Here is a 27,503-nt window from a genome sequence, read left to right on the forward strand (position 1 = left end):
TTGTAGGGCTGGCCAAGCAATAGGTTGGTTCTCAACTTCCCATCCTTTCCATCACCTTTCTTGAGGTTGATGGCTCTTTTTCCTATCCTGTGTGCTTTCTGATGAAGTTTTCCTATCTCGGGATCCCCTGGTGGGCAGAAATGTCTCTTCACAGGCACATTTCTACATCTGCACTGGGTCCTGGCACAAGTCTCTTCAAATATTGTATACACACTACACTGAGTTGCTCCTCATGGGATGTTCAGGTGTTTGACAGAACAATATTGAGTTCTTCACTAGGATTGCAGGGAGAAACGGAGGGAAATGGAAGTATCAGGAGAATAGAGGCATAGAAGGCAGTTGGAAGAAGTAAGGTGAGACTGCAGGGAAGTTGTGGATAGACAAAAATACCTTATGCTTAGAATATCGCACAAAACTCTGTGATACTCAGGCTCCAAAAGAGCTACAAATAGCACAATTCAGTATCTGTACAGCTATATACAAATACATTCTATTACACAGAAAACCATACCCTTTTTCTTTACTATTGTTTTCAGTAAGGAAAAACTAGGCTAATTAAATGTGCTTTGTTAGGAAGCCAGAATCCTCTTATTCCTGGAGTTTTTAATAACCTGTTAAAACTGTCCTCAGGTTAACTCAATGTTAAGAAAAAGATGTACTTGCTTGCTTTTATTTCTTCCATCCCAAAAAGATTAAATGGGTCATAGTGCAGGAAACAGGCAGGTAGGGAGAAGGAAGGGTTGCCAATCCAAAATAATTACCAGCTGCTTGCTAGTCTACAGAAACAAACAGGGTGGGTGAAGGATTTAATCTAGGAAGGCTGCTGGAAGAGCTCAGAGAGAGGAATGACCAAATGACCGTTGGCTTACACTGAAGTCCCCAGGCTCTCCTACATTGCTATCACTCAGACAGCAACTCAACGATGCTTGTTCCGTCGATTTTTGCCCCCTCTTGGCCAGATGACTCCACTCATGTGTCCATTTCCCCAAACTGGGGATAATTCCATTGTGAAACAATATATCCTGCACCACCTTGTTCTGACAAGAGAAAAATAATGTATTAAAGAGAATGGAAAAGTAACTATACACAAGCTTAAAAGAGGGAATACCATTTAATATGTAGCCTCAACACAGAGCAATTCTGATCTCCATTACAACCAATTAACCTCATTAACTTCAGTGTTTATGAAGCCTGATGGCCTGATTCTCCTTTCACTTGCTCTGGTGCAAATTGGCCGTAACCCTACTGAAACGGATCGAGATCACTTAATCGCTCTGTGCCTTAGTTTCCACATCTGTAAAATAGGGATAGTACTTCCTTTTCCCAATGATTTCATAGAATCATAGAATATCAGGGTTGGAAGGGACCTCGGGAGGTCATCTAGTCCAACCCCCTGCTCAAAGCAGGACCAGTCCCCAACTAAATCATCCCAGCCAGGGCTTTGTCAAGCCTGACCTTAAAAACCTCTAAGGAAGGAGATTCCACCACCTCCCTAGGTAACACATTCCAGTGTTTTACCACCCTCCTAGTGAAAAAGTTTTTCCTAATATCCAACCTAAACCTCCCCTATTGCAACTTGAGACCATTACTCCTTGTTCTGGCATCTGCTATCACTGAGAACAGTCTAGATCCATCCTCTTTGGAACCCCCTTTCAGGTAGTTGAAAGCAGCTATCAAATCCCCCCTCATTCTTTTCTTCTGCAGACTAAACAATCCCAGTTCCCTCAGCCTCTCCTCATAAGTCATGTGTTCCAGTCCCCTAATCCTTTTTGTTGCCCTCCGCTGGACGCGTTCCAATTTTTCCACATCCTTCTTGTAGCCTGGGCCCCAAAACTGGACACAGTGCTCCAGATGAGGCCTCACCAATGTCAAATAGAGGGAAATGATCACGTCCCTTGATTTGCTGGCAATGCTCCTATTTATACAGCCCAAAATGCTGTTAGCCTTCTTGGCAACAAGGGCGCACTGTTGCCTCATATCCAGCTTCTCGTCCATTGTAACCCCAGGTCCTTTTCCACAGAACTGCTGCCTAGCCATTCAGTCCATAGTCTGTAGCACTGCATGTGATTCTTCCATCCTAAGTGCAGGACTCTGCACTTGCCCTTGCTGAACCTCATCAGATTTCTTTTGGCCCAATCCTCTAATTTGTCTAGGTCCCTCTGTATCCTATGCCTACCCTCCATCGTATCTACCACTCCTCCCAGTTTATTGTCATCTGCAAACTTGCTGAGGGTGCAATCCACACCATCCTCCAGACCACTTATGAAGATATTGAACAAAACCAGCCCCAGGACCAACCCTTGGGGCACTCCACTTGATACCGGCTGCCAACTAGACATGAAACCATTGATCACTACCCGTTGAGCCCAACAATCTAGCCAGCTTTCTATCCACCTTATAGTCCATTCATCCAGCCCATACTTCTTTAACTTGCTGGCAAGGATACTGTTGGAGACCGTGTCAAAAGCTTTGCTAAAGTGAATAACACATCCACTGCTTTCCCCTTATCCACAGAGCCAGTTATCTCATCATAGAAGGCAATTAGATTAGAGATACACAGGTTTAAAGCCAGTGAATGTGAGTGGAGCCCCTGGGAATTTTATTTGATTTCAGTGAGGCTGTGTAGATGTAACTGAGTAGGGAATCTGGTCCAGAATCTCCAGGTCTGTATGAGAGATCACAAAGAGTACATCTACACAATTACACATCTGTGGCTGGTCCGGCTCAGCTGATTTAGGCTAGCAGGGCTCGAGCTTCCGAGCTGTAAAACTGCTGTGTAGACGTTTGGGCTCAGGCTGAAGGCCGAGCTTTGGGACCCAGCTGTGAAGATCAGATCCAGACCTGAATTCTCCCTGTAAGTTTGGGGAGTTTGGAGCCATGTTTATGGTTTTTGTTGCTATTTACAAAGAACTAGAAAACAGACTGTTTCCATTTAATTAACAAAAACATCTCTAAGAGATATTTCCATATGGGACAAAGGCAGAAACATCAATATTCTGCTAAACAGATTGAAGTTTGTGTGCTGTTATTGAATCGGTATTTAATCAGAGTGTTAAATAATTTATATGGTATGTACTGTACATTCTGATTAGACGTGAAACTCTGAAATTTGGTGAATAATGAACCACAGTGAGTTGTGTCCTTTCTTTCTGAATCTTGTGGCAGGCAGCTAAAACACAGAACATTGTGGAAGTGTGATAGCCTTTTTTCTCCCAGTTCAATAATTCAATCTATTTATGAATTATTGGTATTTCTACAGCACCTATTGCTATGCTATCTAAAGACTATGCTATCTAAACTTTCTCACTTTTTACTATTAAACTAATTTAGTTTTTTATAATGCATCTGCGTTTGATCTTCACATTACATGCAGGAAAAACTTTGTAGGATTGATTGCTAACAAGCAGGTAAGAGCCAATAGATTTGTTTAAACAAACCAACCCCCCCCCCCCCCCCAAAAAAAAACACCAGACCAAAATATAGCATTTTCGGTATCTCAAAAACACCTTACAATCACCAGCAGGACATCTATTAAAAATCTAGCACTGTCTTGATCACATAGGGACATCTGAACACTTTAACGCAGAGCAGTGATAACACCTGCTAACAGATTAAACACATTATGTAGTGTTTTTTCAATAGTATGTTTTACTCTACTAAAATTTCATTTATCTTCTCTCATTTAGCTGCAGCTTTTATCAAAAAACATTTAGGGACAGGACTGGAGGAAAGCAAAAGCATCTTAGTGAGGTGAAGAGTAATGAGATCTGATGTTCATCTGCAAGTTGGAGAGGGTTGTAGGACAGGGGTGACTGCATTTTGGCAACCACAAACTACAGTATAATAAGGATCCATGTAAATTTCACTGATTAAGCAGCTGACTAATTGCTGCATAAACAAAATTGGAGATTCTTTATCTTATTTCTATAACTACCTAAACCACATCTACATATCAGTACACAATTAGAAGAACATGATTTTTTTTTATTATTACTTGGCAATGAATTGGTGCATTTTAAAAAGAAAATTGTTTCTTAAATCTGAAGCATATTTCTCCCCAAATGATATTCATTTTAAAATAGCTCAAATTTTCATCTAAGCAAGACAGTGCCCCTTTCATTCCACCACAACTGTAAAAAGATGCATCTGAAATTCTTTAGTTCTTACAGTTTCTATTAATATTTTAATTATATTAAAATGGATTTTTCTAAGGCTTCATGAAATTACTCATTATACAGGCCATTTCACATCCATGGAAAGGTGCTAAGTAAGAGCTCTCCAATGTTATAGTTTATATATTGTAGTACCTTGACCCTCTGCCATTCTTTTTGTTTCTCTTTATTTATATATTCAAAGTTGATCTCATCCTGCATGAAAACAGAACAATGCTGATTAGTTAAGTCAATGTTTTTTCAATTATTTAGTCTTTTGTGGCCTTTACCTAATTTTATAATCCCTTCAAGACTGTATGATTGAATTTATATACTCCTACACAGAATACATCAGTGCAAACAATATGAAAATAAATATTCTTAGTTACAGAAACAGGAGTATTGAATAACTGTTCTCTAATAAGAATAAGAATGTTCTTCTCACAGGGAGAGAGAGGCTGATTCAAGAACCCCTGCTCATTAGGACAATTCCCCCCCCCCAATTTATTTATTTTTTTAAACGCTGGTAATTATACAAAGACCCCAGTTCAAGCAGCTGGAATCCTCTTCTCTTACTGCAGAAATCTAGGAGGGGACAGAACCTAAAAGTCCCCTCTACACACACAATGAATCACTTAAGTTTGGGGTTAGGCCAAACAGTCATATTGCTAACTTGCCACCAAATTCTTGTGCATAGTGATGACATCCTGATAGATTTGGGGCACTTTTTATTTATGTATTGCATGCATGCCCACAATACAATACGGAGGTTGGCTCTGCTCTGGAGCCCTGAAAGAAATACTAGCAGACAAAAAAAATAATCAGTCTGACTTTGAGTAGGAACTGACAAAGGAGCTCACCACTTGCAGCAATGCCAGAATCTCAAGTCCACATGACCTGAGGGGAAGTTTCCTGAGCGGCTTTATGGAGGAGATAGGCGGGTAGCATTACTGTAAAATAGACTTGGGAATGATCTCTGAGGTGCATACATTTCACAAACCTGCTGTGAGTTTCACTGGCTCATATGGCCAGTGGCTCCTTCAGGTAGACAGTGATTACAAAAACAAGGACAAGGCAGTTTTCTGTAAAACTATCAGACCCTGAAAAGGGGGAGCATTCCTGGTTAACAAGCAGACATGTTTATCTTGTTTACTTATTAAAAACTGAGCTTGTGTTGCTCATATTAATGCAGAATAGGGTGATGATCATAATGGGTAAGAGACAGTGTGAGGAGATGAAGGGATAAGAGTCAGTGATGGGGAGGATGGTCCTTGGGCAGCAGGGATGAAATGTTTTACAATCCCAGCAAAAATGGTAAGGTTGGCCTGCCCAGCACCTTAGATCCTCCTAGACTCCAAAATTGAGAAACACACAAATAGAGCCCAAGGAGCTTGCCAAAGGCTACAGGGAAAGTGAGTGTGAAAGTTAGGATTAGAATTCTGGAGTTCCTGGCTCCAGGCCCTATACACAATCCACTGTCTCTTATTCTAAAGTTAAGCTGTTTTTAGTATGCAGTTAAGTGTGAATATGTGGAAGTAACTCACATGAGGGGTTTGCTGAAATTATAAAATTTGAGAGGAAAGGCTGAATGGCTTATGAAAGACAACAGAGCCTTGAGACTAGCTCAGCTATCTATTCACTCTAATTCATGAAGGGCCAGACTGAGAACCCACTGAAGTCCATGAAAAGATTCCCATTGACTTCAGTAGGATTTGGATCAGGCTCTATATGCAATTTAGAATCATTTAAAAACCATTCAGGACCTGGTTCTAACCTTTACAAGAACAAGAGTTTTGCACTTGGACTGATGGCTATATAACCTGTTGCCCTTTGCCTAAAATTATTATCAGTGTCACCACATTATAAGGTGCACAAAGCAGAATATTCCTGCCCTTGCATTTCAGAAGATCTACAGTGGCAGATCTGACTATGGATGAGATTCCATCTCCACATATGTTGCTACCTAAACTAAAATTGTCCATGATTATTCAACAATACCTTTCCTCTGGCATTAATAAAAAAAATTGATGAGTGGGGAATGTAGGGAGGGGAATATTAATTTCAAGTAAAAATATTAATTTCCACTAAAAGTACTGTTAAGAGAAAAATGAAAGAGTGCTTGGATCAATTAAATATCTGCAGTATTAATCACCAACATTCCTAAGGGAACTACCAGAGAAAACAGAAGTGCCACTAGCAGTCTTTTCTTAAAATTAAGAAAAACAGGGGAGGTGACAGCAGACAGGAAGAAAAAAAGACTTGTGTCAGTCAACAGGAAGGGTAAAAGGGTTTAATCAAGTAATTCTACAGCATTTAGACTAATCCAATACAGTGTAAAACAGTGGAATAAATAAGGATATCAATATGTAGTTATTAAGAAAAGAACAACAAATCTTCAACAGACAAATATGGTAAAAGTACTGGGGGATAGTGTCTCAGGAGACATCAACCTGTTTTGAAGAAAGTAACTAACTAAGAGCTGGGACATTATTATCACTAATATTAAAAAGTGCTCAAAAACGTGCTAGAATCTTTACAGAAAGACTGGCTCTTTCTCCACAATGTTTCATAGCATTTATGATGGTGTAACTTCACTGATTTATGTTCTCTATGAGCATCAGGCCCATAGGATAAGATAGATCCCTAACCCATAGTGCTTACGATCTAAGGCCTTTACCTTACCCACAGCTGTGCAAATACGGATCCTTATACCTATGCTGAATCCCTTTGCCTTCAGTGGGACTCTACGTGGGGGTACAAGTGTCATCAGTACATTTGTTTGTAGGACTGAGAACAGAAAGACATGGGAAGGGTGGAAGGAAGCAGCATAATATTGTTTGTATTACTTTTTTCACCATCAGATATTCCTTTCTTTGGTCCAAAACACACAGCCTATTTTCCTTCTGCTTATTTAATCTATGCCAGCCTTACCTCAGATACTCTACTTTATCCTTTGATTTTTCCACTAACAGTATTTTCTTAAACTCAACCTCATTCCATCCCATGTTTTCCACACATTCCTCCTTCCAATCTATGTTGATTAGTTGTTTTAACCCTTTTCCATTGGCAATCCCTGCCTGACATAGTTTCCCCACTTTCCTTGACACGTCCCACAATATAACCCCCCATCCACTCCTGACACTTCCCACCCAACTTTCAAAGCCTCTTCCCCACATTAAGGCCGGTGTTATTGATGCCAGAGAGAACTCAAGGCAGTGTGCCCCTTATTAAGAAGCCAGAGATAAGATTTCCATAAGCTTTATCTGCTTTAAATCATGACAGATTTAGTATAACTATTGTGTAAGGAGCTTTTTAAAATCAATGAATGTGGTTTAAGGTTCACTATTAGATTGAATTGCCAGAATCTAGAACTTCAGAGTTGGGGCAAGCATTCTATTTCACTCTGTTAATTTTATGCTCTGACACCAGCTGCAAAGTGCCATTTACATCTGCAAACCCACTAAATCATAAAGGATTATTCTTTAGTTCAAGCTGTCCATCATTAGTAAATTGACTGATTACAGGTGAGACAATATCCTCCCACTTAACAATTGTCAATTAGCCAATATGTCGACAGTTATTTGGTCAGTAGCAATTGCTGGCACATATTATTTCCTTATTTACACTTCATTTTAAAATAAATGACAGACCCCTGTCAGTGTTACCCATGTCCTCCCTTCTTCCCTTTCCTCCTTTTGTTACAATTGGATTGAAAGATATTTGGGTCAAGGATTATGTTTTGCTAAAGTTTTATACAGCACATAGCACAATGGGATCTCAGTTCGGACTAGGGCCTCCCGGAGCTACTGAAATACCAATAATAATAGTTGACGAATGAAATTCAAAAGATTTAGTATACAATCCTGTCCTCCGATTGACTTCACTGGGGAGCTGAAGCTGAGCTTCTCAGGTCAGAATGAAACAGCTGACTTTTATTCAAATACAGCCAAATATAAATGTTCATTTGACCTACATTTCCCAAGAAACTCTTTTGACCCAACATCTTTCTCTCCAGGAACTATCTGATATTCTAGAAAACTTGTTATATATTTCCTTATCATACTGGTGACCATTTGGAGCCCAAAATAAACATAACCCAGTCATAAACAAATCCATGACATTCACTTATGCCACAGCTTGATAATCAATTTCCCCTCTCCAGGATTAAAGGTAGAAAGACTTTCAAAATATTGTACAGATCCCTAGCCAGAGAGATTCCTATTGGCTACACATCTGAAAAGGTTCACACATGTACATTATTTCTTCCAATGTCAATGGTAATAGATACATGCTGAACTGGATCCAAGTCCATCTAAGGAGAGAGGCATACATGGAATTCAGTGTTTTGCTAAATCAACCCACTTCTTTAAGGGGATCCAGAATCATGATCATGGAAGACAGTTTGATCAGAAAATCCATGATTTTAGGGGATGGCAGAATTACAGAAGATTTATTTATGTGCGCAGGCTCCTGCCAGACCATTAATCCCTTTCCACAAAATCTGGAAATACACAGTGTGGATCTGAGTACAATTTAGTCCTATAAATGTTAACAACTGACATTTTACTTTTCCCTTTATGTGATGTTGAGAAAATAGTACTTCTACTTTCAGTAGTGTAGACAAAAGTATTACCCCCAAGAAATACAACAATAAGTAAATATTAATTAGCTGCTAAGTCTGATACTCCAGTGCCTGTATAATAATGTATGCACTATGGGGCAAAGTAATCTGAAAGGTGATCTTCATTTTTCCTCATCTGACATACCATACTGCACTAGTAAAGAGAATGTTATGTGCTGTAATTATGAGAGATCAATACCACCTACAGCTAATACTATCCTTCTTCAAAGAAATTCTAACCGACAGCATGGGTCGTACTCCAGTCATTTTACTACAATACATAGTAAAAAAAACAACAGTTAAGTATGTTTTAGCTCAATCTAGTTAACTCCCAATATAATTAACATCTTCACATATGATAGTCTGCCCTCTGTGAAATACATACCATACTTCTGTTAAAAGAAAATCTGTAAACCCATTATATTGTTTACAGGTGTCAAAGTTGTAAGTATAGTTGTAAATATTCAACAGAGCAGTTTCTTATATTTAATCATCATACTACAACAAACACCATGAATGCAATAAAGCCATTACAAAGTCCACATGCACTTAGTCTCTTGTCACATAACAGAACCTTTGGTCCAGAAAGGCACCCTTCAGGTCCATAACACCTTGGCACTCCTTACTTTGCAGGGGAATTCCTTAAGGTGTAAAACAAACTTAAGAGTTGAATCTGTCCATCAAGAGAATCAGAAACACAGATTTCCTAATCCTGATGTAAGTGTGGGAGGAAGAGCAGCCAGTACTTTTCCATATGATTAATTATATGTGCATTTCTATTTCTATTCCATGCTCTTAAGTACCTCAGGAAACATAGGAGAGGGGTTGTTTTGTTTTATTAAGCATGCCTCATACAATGGAAGCTGACTGGAAGTCTGGATAGTAACGTTACAGAATGTAGCTGAGTACAATTTATTTTATTTTTCTAGCATCCAACTATGTCTTGTACACTCTATTATACCTTTTTGTCAGATTTAAACCTTTTGGAGAATATTAACATTTAACTTGGTCTGTAAACTTCACCTATGTTTTGAGGGATAGAACTGGGCTGTTGCATGACAGTTTGCTTAGTAGTTCTGTAAGAAACCGGATAACAAATGATTTCCAGGGCTTTTCTTCTAGGTCAGCAGTTCGCAAACAGTCTTTCAAATTCAATTAAAATGCTTTATTTCCCCACTGGCCTAAGGATAATAAATGGAAGAACATCTGTACTTAATACTTCTCTCCTATAGAAATTCTTCATATTACATGCAAGCAAACTGAGGTCCATTGTCAGTGACTAGTTATTTCAGATTTCATTAAGACTGAAGGTTGTTAACAGGAACTTCATTCCTGTTGTGAAAGTAACGTTAAGGCTAATTCTGGCTAGTTGCAGAAATAATAAGTAAATAGATCAGCATAGCAGTTTTGGCTGCTGTTGTTTCAAAATGCCTTACTGTATCAATACAATCTTTTGCCATTAAGAATCAGGTGAGGGAACTGGCTGTGACAGCACTGTGTGTGTTAAAGCTATTTTAATATAAATACAGTGCCTGACCTGAAGCGTGCTGAAGTCAGTGGAAAACTCCAATGACTTTCAATGGCCAATTACATCAGGTCCCTGAGAAGTAACATGATTTTAGACCACTCAATTTGTGAGTCCGTTCTTGGCCACCAACAGAGACCTGTAAGCTTTGATTTGACTTGAATAAATCTATGATGAGTTTCATGAACAATCTGAGTAAACCTGAGCTGGAATTTAAAGGAACAATCATAGAACTGGCCTAATTCTGACCTCACTTAGATAAGATTTACACTGGTATAACTTCATTGACGTCAGTCAAGTTGTTTTGGATTTATTCCAGTGAGATTAGAGGCCCAATGCATCCTCACAGTGGAACAACTTGGAAGATGCGGGATAAAAATCTCAGTAAGGATCCTGTTGTGAAGATCCTTCCACGTAATCCTGTCAGGCACCTCTCCTAGCTAGTTTTTCCAGCTCATGTTGGCACAGCAAAGTACCCCTGGGCATGCTTAGATGGAAAAAAATACCACATATATCTATATGGGATCCACAATTCTTGAATAAATTGTAACATCATGATGTAAATCTCAGAAAAAAAATCTGCTAGAGATTGCTGCAAATCAGGATTTTATGCCTCTCTGAGATCATATGACCAGAGAAGAAAAAAATGTATCTGATTAATATAGCACGTGGAAAGATTCAATTTCAAACTACATTTAACTTAATATTCAAACAGAGCTGTGAATTTTTTTCATTATATGCTGGTGTCCTTCACTACACTAGAGTGTAAATCCAAACTGGCCTTGCAAAATCAGTGACATCACATTCTGGAAAGCATTTGGTGATGATACAAGTCTAGAAGACATGCAGCAAAACCAAAGAGAGACCCCTCCCCCCCACCCCCCGGTAGGTTATGCAGCTTGAAAGATAGTGGCTATTTTAATATTATACCAAAGGTTATGATTTTGCCATGGGTATTTTAATTAAAAGTCATGAACAGGACATGGGCAATAAACAATAAATCATGGATTTACTGAGAAGTCTGAGACCTGCTGTCCAGGGCTGAATTACTGGGCTTTTCAGGAAGTCATGGAGGACTCATAAAATCATGGAATCCGTGACTTCTGTGACAGATTCGTAGCTTTAATTTTATACCTGATAATGTGTGCCCTGAAAATCAAAGGTAGTGAATAGCTTATTGCTTCATGGCTCCAAGTAGACTTCCTCAGCATGTGCTCATGTGTTGCTGTCATTCACAGCTTCCTTAGAAGGCTCATCTTGATCCACAAATATACAAAATACACCAGCTTTCTCTTGGAAACATCAACTGAAGGCATCCTTTCTGAAGGGTCTCACCATTCTTTTCATGCTGCTTTTATACACTCTCTTTTACAGTTCCTTGGATGCAGTTGCCTCACAGACAAAAGCAAATGTCTGAATTTCTGTTTTACGAGGCAACAGCTCTTCTCAGTTTTACTTTGCATGCAAATGTAACTGCACTGAACAGTGCATCACTCAGTGTAGTCTGTCACCATGGAGACAGAGGCTTAACAAGCAAGGTCATTCTGTGAAGGTGTGGAAGAAATGCATCCATTTACACATTGTAAGTTTAAAGTAGTAAAAGGTCTATTCCAAGAACTGGGCTGATATTTTACAATACAGAACTCCACAATTATATTACCAGTGTTATGTGTCATCAGTGCATTAAGGCAACCAAGCACAGGGCTTGGTTTCCTCAAGTAAGTTACCAGACTTAGTTTAGGATCTGTGAGCCGAGCACTGAAAACACTGGAGGCCAGTAGATTCAGCCAGAACTGACACAGCTGAATTAATATATCATCTGCTCACTGGAGTGTAGCTTTCCTCCATGGGTGGAAATATCCATATGGCAAAACAGTTTATATGAACAAGTTTAGCTGAACTGCAATTATCTACATTAAGGACAGTAACTTAACATTCCTGTTTTATGGAATAACAATAGTGGAATATATTACCTACATGATCTACCTTCCCTAAATGTCCACATTGTGTATCCTAGGCCAGATTCTATACAACTGAAGTCAATAGTACAACTCCCATACAAGTCAATGAGGGCAAAATTGGACCCCTTTTGTAGGGTAGCCTCTGTAGTTGGCTGCATACAGCCAAAGATCCAGAATGAAGATATGACTTTTTTTTCAAAGTAATGGGCAATGCTGAGATGCATGAATCTTCCTAGATGTAAGAACTATGTTCCATTTACCACTATGTTGTCTGACATGCTTGTCTAGTGATTGCACAACTAATTAATTAAATGTTTGAACATGGTCTATAATCCCTAGAGCAATTATTTTAGCCACTGCCATAAACATACTCCATTTGATCAGCAAGAAGCTCAGCTTTCTGTAAAGTTAGTTCTGATGGCAGAAGAAATCATTTCTATACGCATGGCATGCCTGTTTCCTTTCCATCTGAAGGTGTATTAGATCACTGGACGTAACACTTTACATATAAGTTCCCTAAACGTATTAGTAGATATCTAAGTACACTGGAAAAATGAGGATGTGTCTACTACCACTAGTACTTTCACCATAAGTTGGTTAAAGCTGAAACCACAATTGCATACCCAGTTATTAAGAAGGAAAAAAGCATAAGATATGTATGTTGCCTTCAATATCCATACAGTCTTAGCAAAGCAGGCGTCCTGCACATCTTCATTACTATGAAGAGTATAGATTTCAAGCATATCTAAGTAATGTTTAAAGGGTAGCAAAAGTTCACCACCCTAAGGAAGAAATGCAGAAGGATGTATAAGAGATGTATGGTGAAATGTTTAGAAGTGCCTAAGTAACTTAGGCTCTTAAGTCCCATTGACTTTGTGGGCATTAGGCTCCTAAAGACCAGATTCTAAAGGTATTTAGGTGCCTAAATACCTTTGAAAATCTATCTTTGAGGGCCTTGCTGCCATAGATATCACCTCCCTATACACCAACACCCCTTATAATGACAGCATTACTGCCTGTCTCAAACATCTACAAGACAATGGACAACACAAACATATCCACCCAAACATTGCCATACTCATCCATTTCCTCCTCACCTATAACAATTTTACACTCAAAACCAAATACTTTGCCCACACCATGGGCACAGCCGTGAGTATAGGATGGCTCCCCGTTATCCAACTTCTTCATGGGCCACCTTGAGGAAGAATTTCTGGACAAATGTACCATGAAACCATTGAAATACTTGAGATTAATCTCAACACAAGCTGCCCAGCACATGGCTTGGAAGCCTTAGAGTTTTTTCCATAGGCACTTCCCTGCATGTCTTGCTGAGTCATAAGGTGTATCTGCCTTCTCTCAATGGTCAGTTGTATACCTGATGGTCCTTAATGGGCCATCAAGCAGGCTAGGCAGTGCTGATGCCAAAATTGTCTGGGGGTGTCACCCAGAAGCACAGCACAAGTTTGAAATACAGACATACATTTCTATAACTCATAATACAAAGGTGATACAAACATATCAACCAGATCATATCTGGAAAATTATGACATTATTGCAGATATCTTACATGGCATATCTGGCTGATTACTTTGTGGGTGTTACCCAGGAGCAAACATTTGAATACCAGGTATAGCACCAATACTTATAACTTTAAATTCAAAAATGATACATGCATACAGATAGCATAATCATAACCAGCAAATCATAACCTTTTCATAGACATCTTACTTGACAACCTTTATACAATATTTGCTGCAAATATATCAGTGGTTGCAACAATGATCTATATTGTCATATTTTAAGCAGATAACATCACAACCACACATACCTTTATACCCCAAACAAACCAAGACATTTCTTATCTACAGCCAGGCCCTCAGATACTACAAAATATGCTCCAAGGAGAAAGTCCAGGATATACACCTTACCATGCTTAAAACCGCCTTCACCAAACAAGGACACTCCACCAGAGAAGTAAATTGCACCATTGAATGGGCCACCCAAATACCCCAAAAGAACCTGCTTCAATACAGAAAAATAACCCTCTGACTGCACACCTGTATTTGTCACTTACCACCCTACACTGGAACCCATCCAGGATATCTTTAAACAATTACAACTCATACTTGATGGAGACCACATCCTGAAAGAAATCCTTCCCAAACCCTCTCTTCTGGCCTTCAAACAACCCCCCAACTTCATCATCGGAAGCAAGCTCCTCACAGACCAGGACCCCCCAACTGAAAGTGGCACCAGACCCTGCCAAAACAGAAGCAAAACCTGTAGACATATCTCCACTACTACAATGATCAACACCCCCCAGAACCCTCTTTTCAAGATCCATGAGTCCTACACATGCCTATCACAGCAATTAAATGTCTCAATAACAACTATGTGGGTGAAACTAGACAATCCCTAAAATCTCGAATGAACTCTCACAGAAAATGACAAAAGACAAAAACACCATATCACCCATGCGTGAACACTTTTCACAAATTGATCACTGTATCTGGTCTCTCAGTTCTCATCCTCAAAAGAAACCTGCACAACACCATCAAAAGACAAGCCTGGGAGCTTAGATTCACAACTTTGCTAGACACTAAACATCATGGTTCTAATAAAGACACCATATTTGTGGATTACAACAATAATCTGTAACTCAGTAGCCCCCCCACCCCCTGCACTTTTGTCCTATGACTGTAGGGGTCTTAATGGGGCATTTTGGCTTTTAATGGTCCCTTCGAATATGTGCTAACTACTTATGCCCAGTGGCTCTCAAACTTTTGTACTGGTGACCCCTTTCACATAGCAAGCCTCTGAGTGCAACCCCCTTATAAATTAAAAACACTTTTTCATATATATAACACCATTATTAATGCTGGAGGCAAAGCGGGATTTGGGGTGAAGATTGACAGCTCACAACCACCCATGTAATGACCTTGCGACCCCCTGAGGGGTCCCGACCCCCCAGTTTGAGAACCCCTATGCTAAACTATCTGTTCAATCTTGTGTTTAGCTGTGAGGCTTTCAATACCTTTCTTAGACCTAAAGAAGAGCTCTAAGCTCTTGTGTAAGCTTGAAAGTTTGTCTCTCTCACCAACAGAAGTTGGGCCAATAAAAGTTATTACCTCACCCACTTGTCTCCCTAGGGGCCTAAGTCACTTTTTAAAATCAGATTTAGCCTCCTAAATCACTTAGATGCTTTTGAAATTTTTCCCACAATGTCCTGCTTCATCACCTAAATGTTATACACTGTCATCATTAACTGCTATCATTAGCTTTTAAAAAATAACTGTAGCAATCTCAAGTATCGGGGGTAGCCTTGTTAGTCTGTATCCGCAAAAACAACAAGGAGTCTGGTGGCACCTTAAAGACTAACAGATTTATTTGAGCATAAGCTTTAGTGGGTAAAAACCTCACTTCTTCAGATGCAATCTCAGTTACAACTGTTGGTAAAACGTGACCATTATATACTATAGTCAGAGAGAGTATGAACACCATAGAACTAGCAGTGTTACTTAGGAAATTTTGACCAGCAATATAGCCTTTTCTAACATTGTATAGGGCCAGTTCTGACACTTATTCATATTGTATAGTGTCTTGTTCACCAAAGAGCCATGTTGCAATCTATTGGGATACTTAACAGTGTAAAGTATTAGAAGGGTAGCCATGTTAGTCTGGAGTCCTGTGGTACCTTCTAGACGAACAGACGTATCGGAGCATAAGCTTTCATGGATGAATACCCACTTCGTCGGATGCAACGGATCCTTAACAGTGTAAGGTATTATTCAACATAAGAGTTACAAAATCAGGAAATATCAATCTCAAGAAATAAAGCGACATCCTTTTTTGTGTTCTCCTTTCTTGCGTTGAGTAGCACCTTACTCCACGAGCAGTTTTAATGAAATTAATGACAACACTAGTTCAGTAAGGTGATATTCAACATGAACAGACATATCAGAATCTGGTCCAAAGTAAAATAAGCTATGAACATGTGAGTATAGTGACACTATCATCTAGCTACCACCACAGCTAACTCACATCATTCACCACAGAGACAGTCATTCTCAAGTTGCAGGAGTTCCAAATGATCGTTCAAATGAGCACGATGGCTAATGATGAATATGAGACGTTACCAGGGATGGTTATTATTGTTATACTTATTTGTCTATGCTGTAGATTTTACATGGTTTTTAGCTGGCAATTGAGACAAAATAAATAATATTGTAAACTCCTGCAAAAAACTTACATATGGATGAAAAAACATTTAGAAGTCAATCCTTGCTTTAGATTTGTGACTGCCAAATTGGCAATTTTTCACAATTTGTTCCCAGCTGTGCAACGATCTTCAACTTATAAATAAGGCCATTTTTGGCAGATCAATGACCATTTACATTTGGAAAACAGTAGTCTCCATCAAAACAGGCCAGGTTTGTGGGAAAGTAATTATTCTTAATGTGGAAAAGAACAAGAAGTGAAATCACTGAGACAAAGAAGCATTAATGAGTCAATTTTGTACAGCTTCACAGATGAGGGAAAATATAACTTGGCTCAGTAGAACATCATCATAATTAGCTGTGGCGTGGGACAGATATGAACTTATTCCTCTAACTTGAAATTCCCACAAGCGTTGTCATTATTCTAAAGATAAGAAGTGTTCAAACCCCCATCCCATGGAAATAATACAGTATTTGGTACCATTGTTGTCTCCAGAGTTTCGAAAGATTTATTCTGAATTGTTAAATGGGAACAGTAAATGTTTACTGCTTTCCAGTTACAGTACAATATTTTATTTTATATTTCTTCCAAGTTTTTTCTCCCAAAATGTTGAATTCAACAAGCACTAACATTCTTTTTCTAACCTTTATTAAAGATTTTTCAGATTAACATTAGAAGACTGCAAAATATTGATTCCACACTTATGAAAGTTACTAGAACTATATGTAACACTAATAAAGTTTATTTTTTTGAATGTACATAGCTATTTGGGAAAATATTAACATTTTCATACAATACAGTAAAGCACTGGACTATGCTCACAATACTATATTTAGTTGCCAAGCAAAAGAATGGAAGTTTTGTATCAAGGACATACAGTTTAATAATTTAAGATCAAAGTGTTGCCACAATTAAATTTGTATTCTTGGGCTCTGATCCTTAAAGGGATCTAGAAGTGTGGACTTCACAACTGCATGGAGTCCCACTGACTTTAATTGGACACTACGTAGAGGTAAACTCTTCCCATATCAATCTCTTGCCAGGATTGGGGTCTTGAAAAGGAAACTTGATTTTATTGGATATCATCGTGCAAAGCTGATCACAGATGGTTACAGTGGTTTTCTAGAGACTTTTTCTAGACAGAAAAGGAAAAAGGATGAAATCCAATATAGAAAATACAGTATCGGCATTGTTTTCTTTTTGCCTACGTCTTTGAAGAGTTCTTACAGAACTGTCAGCAGACACTAAATAACAAAGCCTGATAAGTTCCAGACCAAACCAGGGTGTGTGTATGACAGGAAGCCCAGGCTGAATCAATTAAATTACACTCTCAAAATGTCCACAAAGTACATTTTTAATATGAAGGCTCAAGTTAAAATCAAGACAAATATATTCAAAACAGATAAAGCTTGGAAAGAGATTGAATTAAAGCATCTTACAACAGTTTGTTCTTTTAGTTTAAAAATGTTTGATGATTTGCGATGCAAAAGTCCCAAAGAAACAACAATTATTGGAAGTAAATTTCTAATTAGAGTGGTGTATGGATCCCTTTTACTGTTGATTTCCAATGTGTTTTAAGGCTAGATTTCACCACAGCAGTATTATGATAAGCCCCCTCTCCCCACAGCACATTTCTAAATCCATTGTTACCGAATTTTGTTTCTACAAGATAGTAAAATTATTACCACTCATCACCATTGTAATGTGTGTGGGAATGGGAACAGCTGACCCCTCAAGTCTTCAATTTTTTCTAATATAAAATATATATCAACTGGAGTTTTCAGTTCATTGAGGAACTGGTTGTTGCCCAAATTGAAAAAAGTGATTTCTCCTGTTAAGGCCCCCCTCCTCCCCCGTGGGGAAATCACTGGCACTTCTCTGTAGAAGGGGATCAGGTGCATGTTAGTGGACTGGGTTACAGGACCAGGCTCACATTCTGCAGCTCCTGGCATCGTGTCACATTATCCTGAAGACATCTGAAGAAAATCCCTAAGTCAGTTTGAGTGTTTAAAACTCCTGATCAAGATTATTATGTAGGAAACATGAAGGTACTAAAAGCTCTGGGGTCAAAGGGCAAGTAAAGACCTCAACCATCCACACAGGACAAAATGCTTTCCTTTTTAAATACAGAAAGTGCCTGTATAACAGCAGTTCCTATAGGGTGGCTGCAGTGTAACTCTTAAAAATGTCTTACATTCAAATACCAGTATCAACACTTTAAAAGTAGCCTACCCCCTCTGCCTCATGGGCTGGTCTACACACAGAAATTACAGTGATTTGACTGAGCTGGTTTCAAAATTGATCTAGTTAAATCAGTACCAATCTCTACAGACACTCTTACAACAGTTAAGAGTGGTTAAAATCAATTTAGCTTAATTTGATTTATCATATTAAAATAAATCTATTTAAAGGTGCAATTGTTTAACTGTGAGGGAAATTAACTGTTAAAACAACCTAGTAAGGGTTGTGCTGGTTTTTCCATCACTAAATCAAGATTGTCTGTCTTTCTAAAAAGATATGCTTTGGTTCAAACAGGAGTTAATTCAGGGAAGTCCTATGGCCTGTGTTATGCAGGTCAGACTACATGATCACAATGGTCCCTTCTGGCCTTGTAATCTATTAATATATTCCGTTCAGTCCCTGAACTACTGTAATTATACCAGCTTCTTCCATCCCTCTACAGGCCATTATGCCACCAGAGAAGAGTTATAGAGTGCAGTGTCCTCCAGCCACATCCCGTCCTGCCCCCGGACATATCCAACACATCCCTTCTCCTGAGAGCAGGGAAGGGAACTGACATAGAACCATCACACCCAATCTATATCAATTGGAGTACCTCTCTCCTCATGACAGGGGTGTTCCGAGAGGACTATTTAAATCTCCAGAGTAGTGCAGGAGCTGAGTCTCTCTCTCTCTGTGTGATTGATATATATAGATATATATATATTTGATTTCACTTTAATATTTCCACCTCTCTGCTCTTTTTTCACACTTTCTCATAAGTAGAGCACAAAACCAATAATGTTTAAGTGAGCTCATCCATCTGTAGACTTCAGTGCCTAGAGCCGTCAACCAAGTATCTTCCATGACCTCTAAATTCACACAAACCCAAACCCCCTTCCACCTGCCCACACAAACACACTCCCCACACACAAAGTTTTCTTCTGACAAGAAGCCAGTGTCAACAATCCTTACTAAGTTCATGGCTATAGCTCTGAGTAGTTGTCCTATCTTCTATTACTTTTCAGTGCAGGGAGCAGTCAAACTATAATTGTACTGAAATCCTCCATTAATGTCTATTCATCCTCAAAACATATTATTGCTATTAGACAAAAGCAATCAATGCTACTAATTTGTAGCACTCGGAATCTTTTTTGTATGATTAACTACTGAAGTAGTACAAATCTTTTTTATTTTATTATCTTCCACAGGATTGGAATTTTTGAGAAGATATTTCATTACAGAAGAGTTGGGGGGGAAAGCTCTGAAATCTCTTATTTTAATGTAGACCTATGTTATTCTAAGAACTGTAATGATTTACCATCTGGTACTCTATTCTGCATAAGCATTGACTTATACTATATGGGGAATACTGTTTTTGATAATCATGGTTGGAATGTACCATTAATCTAGCCTGAGATAGTACTATTTAAATACTTTAAACAATACAATAGAATCTTCTTAACTGGGGCACACTTTGATGAATGTTCTGGATTAAGTAGCCAACCAAGTTAAAAGGTTTTGTTTTTAAACCAAACTTAACTGAAATACTCTTTCGCACCTGCTATTTATACTGTGGTAGGGTTCCAAATTTAACACTCCGTTCTGAGGACACATAGCAGAAAATTCTTGCAAAGAAAAGGCAGGAATTAAAAAGTAAATGGAAGTAGAATAAGGAAGGAGCAAGCTGAGACAAGTTATATCACAGAGCAAGCCCTCATGGAGATTCTTCTTGGATCACTTATCTCCATCAGACAGCTTCAGTAAGGGTCCCTTATTTTTGGTAGGAAAAATGTGGGGGCCATCTGTGTCTGGGAGTTCAGATCACCTGACAGAATTTTGTTTTGTACAGTTGAAATCCTGTGCTTCATCCAGAGTCAGGTATCTCATGTAGGGCTGGATCCTGCCAATATTAGTCATGTTGAGTGGTACCACAGTCTACAAGTAGTCCCAATTGTTTCAACATGGCTACTTGCAGAGCGAGGAACTATTCAGCATGAGTATGTGTGATGGAATCTAGGCCATAATAAATTAGCACCACTTTCTCTACCCAAAAGAATTCACAAGAAGCAGAATTACTACCCTAATTAAGGAGCAGTCATCCCTGGGAAATATCCCAGTTAAGCAGTGTCATAAATATAAAGGGAAGGGTAAATACCTTTAAAATCCCTCCTGGCCAGAGGAAAAACCCTTTCAGCTGTAAAGGGTTAAGAAGCTAGGATAACCTCGCTGGCACCTGACCAAAATGACCAATGAGGAGACAAGATACTTTCAAAGCTGGGGGGGGGGAGAAACAAAGGCTCTGTCTGTATGTGTGGTGCTTTTGCTGGGAACAGAACAGGAATGGAGTCTTAGAACTTAGTAAGTAATCTAGCTAGATATGCATTAGATTCTGTTTTGTTTAAATGGCTGATAAAATAGCTGTGCTGAATGGAATGTATATTCCTGTTTTTGTGTCTTTTTGTAACTTAAGGTTTTGCCTAGAGGGATTCTCTGTGTTTTGAATCTGATTACCCTGTAAGGTATTTACCATCCTGATTTTACAGAGGTGATTCTTTTATTTTTTCTTCTATTAAAATTCTTTTAAGAACCTGATTGCTTTTTCATTGTTCTTAAGATCCAAGGGTTTGGGTCTGTGTTCACCTATGCAAATTGGTGAGCATTTTTATCAAGCCTTCCCCAGGAAAGGGGGTGTAAGGTTTGGGAGGATTTTGGGGGTAATGACGTTTCCAAGCGGGCTCTTTCCCTGTTATATATTTGTTAGATGCTTGGTGCTGGCAGCAATAAAGTCCAAGGGCAAAAGGTAAAATAGTTTGTACCTTGGGAAAGTTTTAACCTAAGCTGGTAAAAATAAGCTTAGGGGGTTTTCATGCAGGTCCCCACATCTGTATCCTAGAGTTCAGAGTGGGGAAGGAACATTGACAAGCAGATATCCAAATTAATATATCCCAATTAAGTGGAGTGCACTGTATTTCAATATTTAGCTGACAAGTGGATTTATTAGTCCTATTATATTGATGTAAATGCAGCAACAATTATCATTCACCTTCATCAGCCAAAGTATCATTAAGTATGGGTGAGTTGGCATAGTAGGGGGGAAACTGAAAAACAGGATTGTACCTTTCCACTGGGCAAAAACAAATGAAGACCTTTTCTTCTCCATCCTACCAAACCATGCACCATATTCTGTGCTTTATGTCTCCACAAATGCTCTCTCATTATGCCCAGTAAAATATTCACCCTATTTTCCAAAACAAGAAAATACTAAATGCCTTGACTAAAAAGACACAATATTATAGACTTGGAAAGATTAATATGGAAAAAATATGGAGTAACTTCAGCTGTGGGACAACCTAATTGATTCCAGGGACAAACATGGCATAAGTTTCTTTTTCACCAGTTTGCATTATAAGATTTTGCATTACCCAATATTATAAGACAGCATTGTTGATATTCTGTTACTCCATGGTGCAAAGGGATTGATTTCGGTTTTGTAAAGCCTCATGAGCAGGTTTCATTTTTGCAAAGCCAGAAGCAGGTGTGGCAAAACTTCTGAAATGTGAAAATGAGTAGCTGAGTTATGTACTGTCATGTATCATTTGAGCATTAATAAGACTTCTTTTAAAAAGCCTTTAGTATGCATTTTTTTTAGTTTTTATTCTTTCCAGTATTTAAATTAACCATTTGCCCCTCCCTACAAGCATACACACGTCAACCTCCACTCCCCTCACCCCCATCTGCCAGCAATCATTAACCTACCTTATGTCCCATTGTACCCACAGTCACCAGGGCTCTGTTCCATTTCCTCATCCAAAAACTCTCATACAGTCTGATTTGTGGAGCAGCTGAGCACATACACAAATGCAAGGCACAATCTCATCCTCTTACCTATATTACCTCACTGGCAATTCTCACATATCATCACATTACCCATCAGCACCCTTCCAACTTCCTTCACACCGAGATAGAATCCTACCATCAGTCCCCTCCACCTTTCATTAATAATTCTGGTCACTGAAATAGTGCCTTCCTGCTCCAAGTGCTTTGTAAACATTAACTAATTGATCCTCACAACATCCTGGTGATGAAGGGAGGGAATTTAAGGGCCTTGCTTTATAGATAGGGAAACCAAGGCAAAGATGAAGTGACTCTCTTGAGGCCACATAATCTGAACTAGGAATCAGGTCTCCCCACTCCCAATAGCTTAAACCACTAGACCATGATGCCTCTTAATGAGACATTTTCCCTTTTATGTCCCTGAAAATTCTCCTTCAACTCTGTTAAATTCCTGCCCTCTACAAATTTGTTACTTGAAAGTAACACTACAAGTTTTAGACCAAGCAAGGAGTAAAATGTATGGATCAACAACAATCATATTTTTTCAGTGTTGGCATTGCAGTAGTCAAAATAATATCAGATTGCTGTAGTACTTCCAAAGTTTCAAATGGAAAACAAAGACGTGATATTATTTTCCCACAGTGAGTTTGCCTCATCAACACTAATATGAAACATCAGGGAAAATGAAAGCCAACTGGCAGTATTATACTCCAAGTTCAGAGGATGAATTCTTAATATTTTTAAGCAAATGCTCTAATACTACAGACAGAAGTTTTAGTGTTTACTAAGAGAAAATTATATTTTTAAGGAACAATATTCCTGGGGGCATGACTACAGTATGAAGGACACACACACTGTAGTACTGCTCTTTAGCCAGGGAGATCTTGATATAGGTCCCTGTCAGCACTTCAGAGTGCTAGTTGGGAGGGTGAGTTATCTGAGTGACACATTTTTTCTCCCTTCCACCTCCCACTTCTGGCTCCTGCATTGGGAAATAAGAATAGGAAACACTTCCTTCCTCTAGCAGCTGACTAAGCTGACTTCTCTAGTCCCAGCCCCTGCAGCTAACAGATGGCAATGTTCCACCACTCTTATTTATGTTGAGTAGTAAATTACTTCATGAGTATTTCACTGAAGTCAATGGAGTAAGGAACTACTCAGTTTGAGAAAGAATTCTAGAATCTGGCCTAGGATGAATAGAGAGAGGAAAGCACTTATTACATAGGGCTTGATTGTGCAACCTTTACTGACATTAGTGGGCACGCTTACTCACTTAAGCAGTCCTGTTGAAGTCAGCTGAACCATTGGAGTAAGTAAGTGCTCACCCAGCATAAAGATTGCACAATGTAGTCCTCATCTAGCTTCTTTCATCTGTGAATGTTAAAGCCCTTCATGAACAAAAGACCAGACTGAGCCTTTAGGCTCTGCCCTAAATATGGTGAGGTGTACAGCTGCCTTGCTGCAGAAGGAGCACCAAGAATGAAATTGTGACTTATTCACAATTCCTTTTCTGTTCCCCTCTTGCTCTGATGGCAGAAAAAAGTGGACTGCAATCATTAAAAGGGCATAGTTTACTTCTTCCTTTGTACCCATCCAGCTTCATTGGCTGGTGTGTTGGATAAGCAGAGCAATGGCTGTGTTCATGCCCTGTCCCTGTCTGTGCCACAGAAGGAAGCAGTAGCAGGGATCCCTGAACGACATTCCAGATAGTGTGGGCTGCTGAGGGTGGGCCTTATGCCCCTCAACTGCCCTTTGTGGCAGTATTAGAGCTCATAATAATCTAGCCTTACTTGATTAAGACTCACAACACCTCTGTGAGGTACATATGGATTGTAGTATTATCCCTAATTTACAGGTGAGGAAACTGAGGCACAAAAAAGTTAAATAGTTTGCCAAAAGTCTCCCTACCAGTCTGCGGCAGAGCAAGGGATACAACTCAGATATCCTCAATTGTGGTGTAGTGCTATAACCACATGACCCAATAGATATCCAACACCTTAGACACGAGTGCACTCCCTCAACCCACTACCAGTGCCAATGGAGCAACCAAAGAGAAAATGCTTCCCTATCCCAGAAGTTGAGTTCACTGACCCCAGAGTATTCCCCTCTATGGACCTTGAGGACCAAATAAAGTGACTTTAGAAAAGGATAAAATGCTAGAGTAGAACTACTGTTTTTGTTAGTAAAGCTAAGGTTGAACGATATTTATTAGAGTAAAACAAATGTGGTTGCTTAAATATTGCATATTAACCAGGCTGAATTATAAAATGTACTATGAATATCTGATGGCATAACAGTTGTGTAATCAGCCTAAAAGTGATTGAAACTGTTTTTGCTATCTGAGTAGGAACTACTTTGTGATTTCATTTTAAATAACTTTTTAAATTGTGTACGGTGGGGTGAGGGTGCCCCCATTTTTTTTAACTGTCTGTGGGAAATGGGTATTTCACACTAATGGGAAAAAGGGTCTTGAAGTTCAACTCATATGCAGATTTAGGTTTCATTGTGAGACTGCACCCCATATTCCTTATGGTTGTCTGATTATGATATAATTATGACATAGTTAGGATGGAATTTGTACAAGATGAGTCATGTAAGGTGTCATTGGAAAAGTTATCATTTGATTAATATGCTTATCCTATTTGTATGCATGTATCATTTTTGTATCTGAAGTTATAAATATTGATGATGTATCTGTGTTTCATATGTGGTTACACTTGGGTGACACCCACTAGGCAAAATGCTTCCAGCCTAGACAGCTGGTTGTGAAGGGCCTATTCAGGGTAATGGACCATTAGGAAAAACAACAGGCCTTAGGAAAAGCTTATCCCCCACCGGGTGAGCCTTTCTGAGAATGCTCCAGACAGCCTATGAGTAATGACTGCTATGACTCAGCAGGACATGCAAGGACATGTGGCCAGATCACATAACACTGATCTCCATTTTGGGTACCTGTATTTTTCCACAAACTGTGCTGGGAACTGATTTTGAAACAAGGGGTTCCTGCTATATGTTAAAGCTGTATAAGGTGGGGTGTGACATCATCAAGGGGCCTCACTCCTCAGGCATGAGAACTCCTGAAAACACCTGGGAAACAAAGACTGGACTTGGAAAAGGGTTGGTCCCAGGCTAAAAGGATTTCTAGCCTATGTACGGAAACCTGATGAACTGCTTGTATCATCAGCCAGGGTGACAGCTTGATAATTCATATCTAATATTTTAGGCTTAGTTTGCAGTTTTGTTTGTTTGCTAGGTAATCTGCTTTGATCTGTTTGCTTTCACTTATAAATCACTTAAAATCTATCTTGTTTTAGTTAATAAACCTGTTTTATGTTTTAATCTGAACCAGTGTGCCTTTGACTGAAGTGTCTGGGTAAAATCTCAGCTTGGTTTAACACATGCGTATTCTGCATATTCCTCTCCACACTGAATCATAGAATCATAGAATATCAGGGTTGGAAGGGACCTCAGGAGGTCATCTAGTCCAACCCCCTGCTCAAAGCAGGACCAATCCCCAATTAAATCATCCCAGCCAGGGCTTTGTCAAGCCTGACCTTAAAAACTTCTAAGGAAGGAGATTCTACCACCTCCCTAGGTAACGCACTCCAGTGTTTCACCACCCTCCTAGTGAAAAAGTTTTTCCTAATATCCAACCTAAACCTCCCCCGCTCCAACTTGAGACCATTACTCCTTGTCCTGTCATCTTCTACCACTGAGAATAGTCTGGAACCATCCTCTTTGGAACCACCTCTCAGGTAGTTGAAAGCAGCTATCAAATCCCCCCTCATTCTCCTCTTCTGCAGACTAAACAATCCCAGTTCCCTCAGCCTCTCCTCATAAGTCATGTGTTCCAGACCCCTAATCATTTTTGTTGCCCTTCGCTGGACTCTCTCCAATTTATCCACATCCTTCTTGTAGTGTGGGGCCCAAAACTGGACACAGTACTCCAGATGAGGCCTCACCAATGTCGAATAGAGGGGAACGATCACGTCCCTCGATCTGCTCGCTGTGCCCCTACTTATACATCCCAAAATGCCATTGGCCTTCTTGGCAACAAGGGCACACTGCTGACTCATATCCAGCTTCTCGTCCACTGTAACCCCTAGGTCCTTTTCCACAGAACTGCTGCCTAGCCATTCAGTCCCTAGTCTGTAGCTGTGCATTGGGTTCTTCTGTCCTAAGTGCAGGACCCTGCACTTATCCTTATTGAACCGCATCAGGTTTCTTTTGGCCCAATCCTCCAATTTGTCTAGGTCCCTCTGTATCCTATCTCTGCCCTCCAGCGTATCTACCACTCCTCCCAGTTTAGTATCATCCGCAAATTTGCTGAGAGTGAAATCCACACCATCCTCCAGATCATTTATGAAGATATTGAACAAAACCGGCCCCAGGACCGACCCCTGGGGCACTCCACTTGACACCGGCTGCCAACTAGACATGGAGCCATTGATCACCACCCGCTGAGCCCGACAATCTAGCCAACTTTCTACCCACCTTATAGTACATTCATCCAGCCCATACTTCTTTAACTTGCTGACAAGAATACTGTGGGAGACCATGTCAAAAGCTTTGCTAAAGTCAAGAAACAATACATCCACTGCTTTCCCTTCATCCACAGAATCAGAAGGAGAGGTGAACTGGGTAATACATTCATAGTGGTCGGGGTTTCGATCAGGGCAGGACGGTTCAGCTCTTAGGACCTGGATTGGGGGATATTTTGGCTGTAGCCTCTCTATTGTTAGTTCATGCAGTGGCTGGCCAAAACCTGCATGTAACTGCAGCTGAGTGTGTCCCTGCCTGTGTGAATTCTGGTGGAAGTGTTGGTCCAGGAGCAGTCTACAACTTATCACAGCAGCACAGTGCTGAGAGGGAGCCCTGGCTGGTGCGTCAGAGGCCTCAGTGGTACCCCACTTCCAGGTGGCACCCCAGGGGGAACCTTTCACAGTGTACATTGGGGAGGGAGCTCT

At 39.6% G+C, this 27,503-nt stretch overlaps 1 protein-coding gene across 1 annotated transcript in view; it reads right to left on the reverse strand.

Moving 5' to 3' along the window:
* Positions 1 to 833: 833 nt before the first annotated feature.
* Positions 834 to 27,503, reverse strand: part of CNBD1 (cyclic nucleotide binding domain containing 1) — a 278,638-nt gene continuing 251,968 nt past the window's right edge. Inside the window, exons 12-13 of the mRNA XM_074942900.1 lie at positions 4,308 to 4,367; positions 834 to 1,037 (exon numbers count right to left, since the gene is read on the reverse strand). Coding sequence (XP_074799001.1) covers positions 834 to 1,037; positions 4,308 to 4,367 — 264 coding nt within the window. The remainder of the gene's footprint in view (positions 1,038 to 4,307; positions 4,368 to 27,503) is intronic.

This window comes from Natator depressus, chromosome 2 (assembly GCF_965152275.1).
Source record: "Natator depressus isolate rNatDep1 chromosome 2, rNatDep2.hap1, whole genome shotgun sequence".
NCBI classification, from domain to species: Eukaryota; Metazoa; Chordata; order Testudines; family Cheloniidae; genus Natator; species Natator depressus.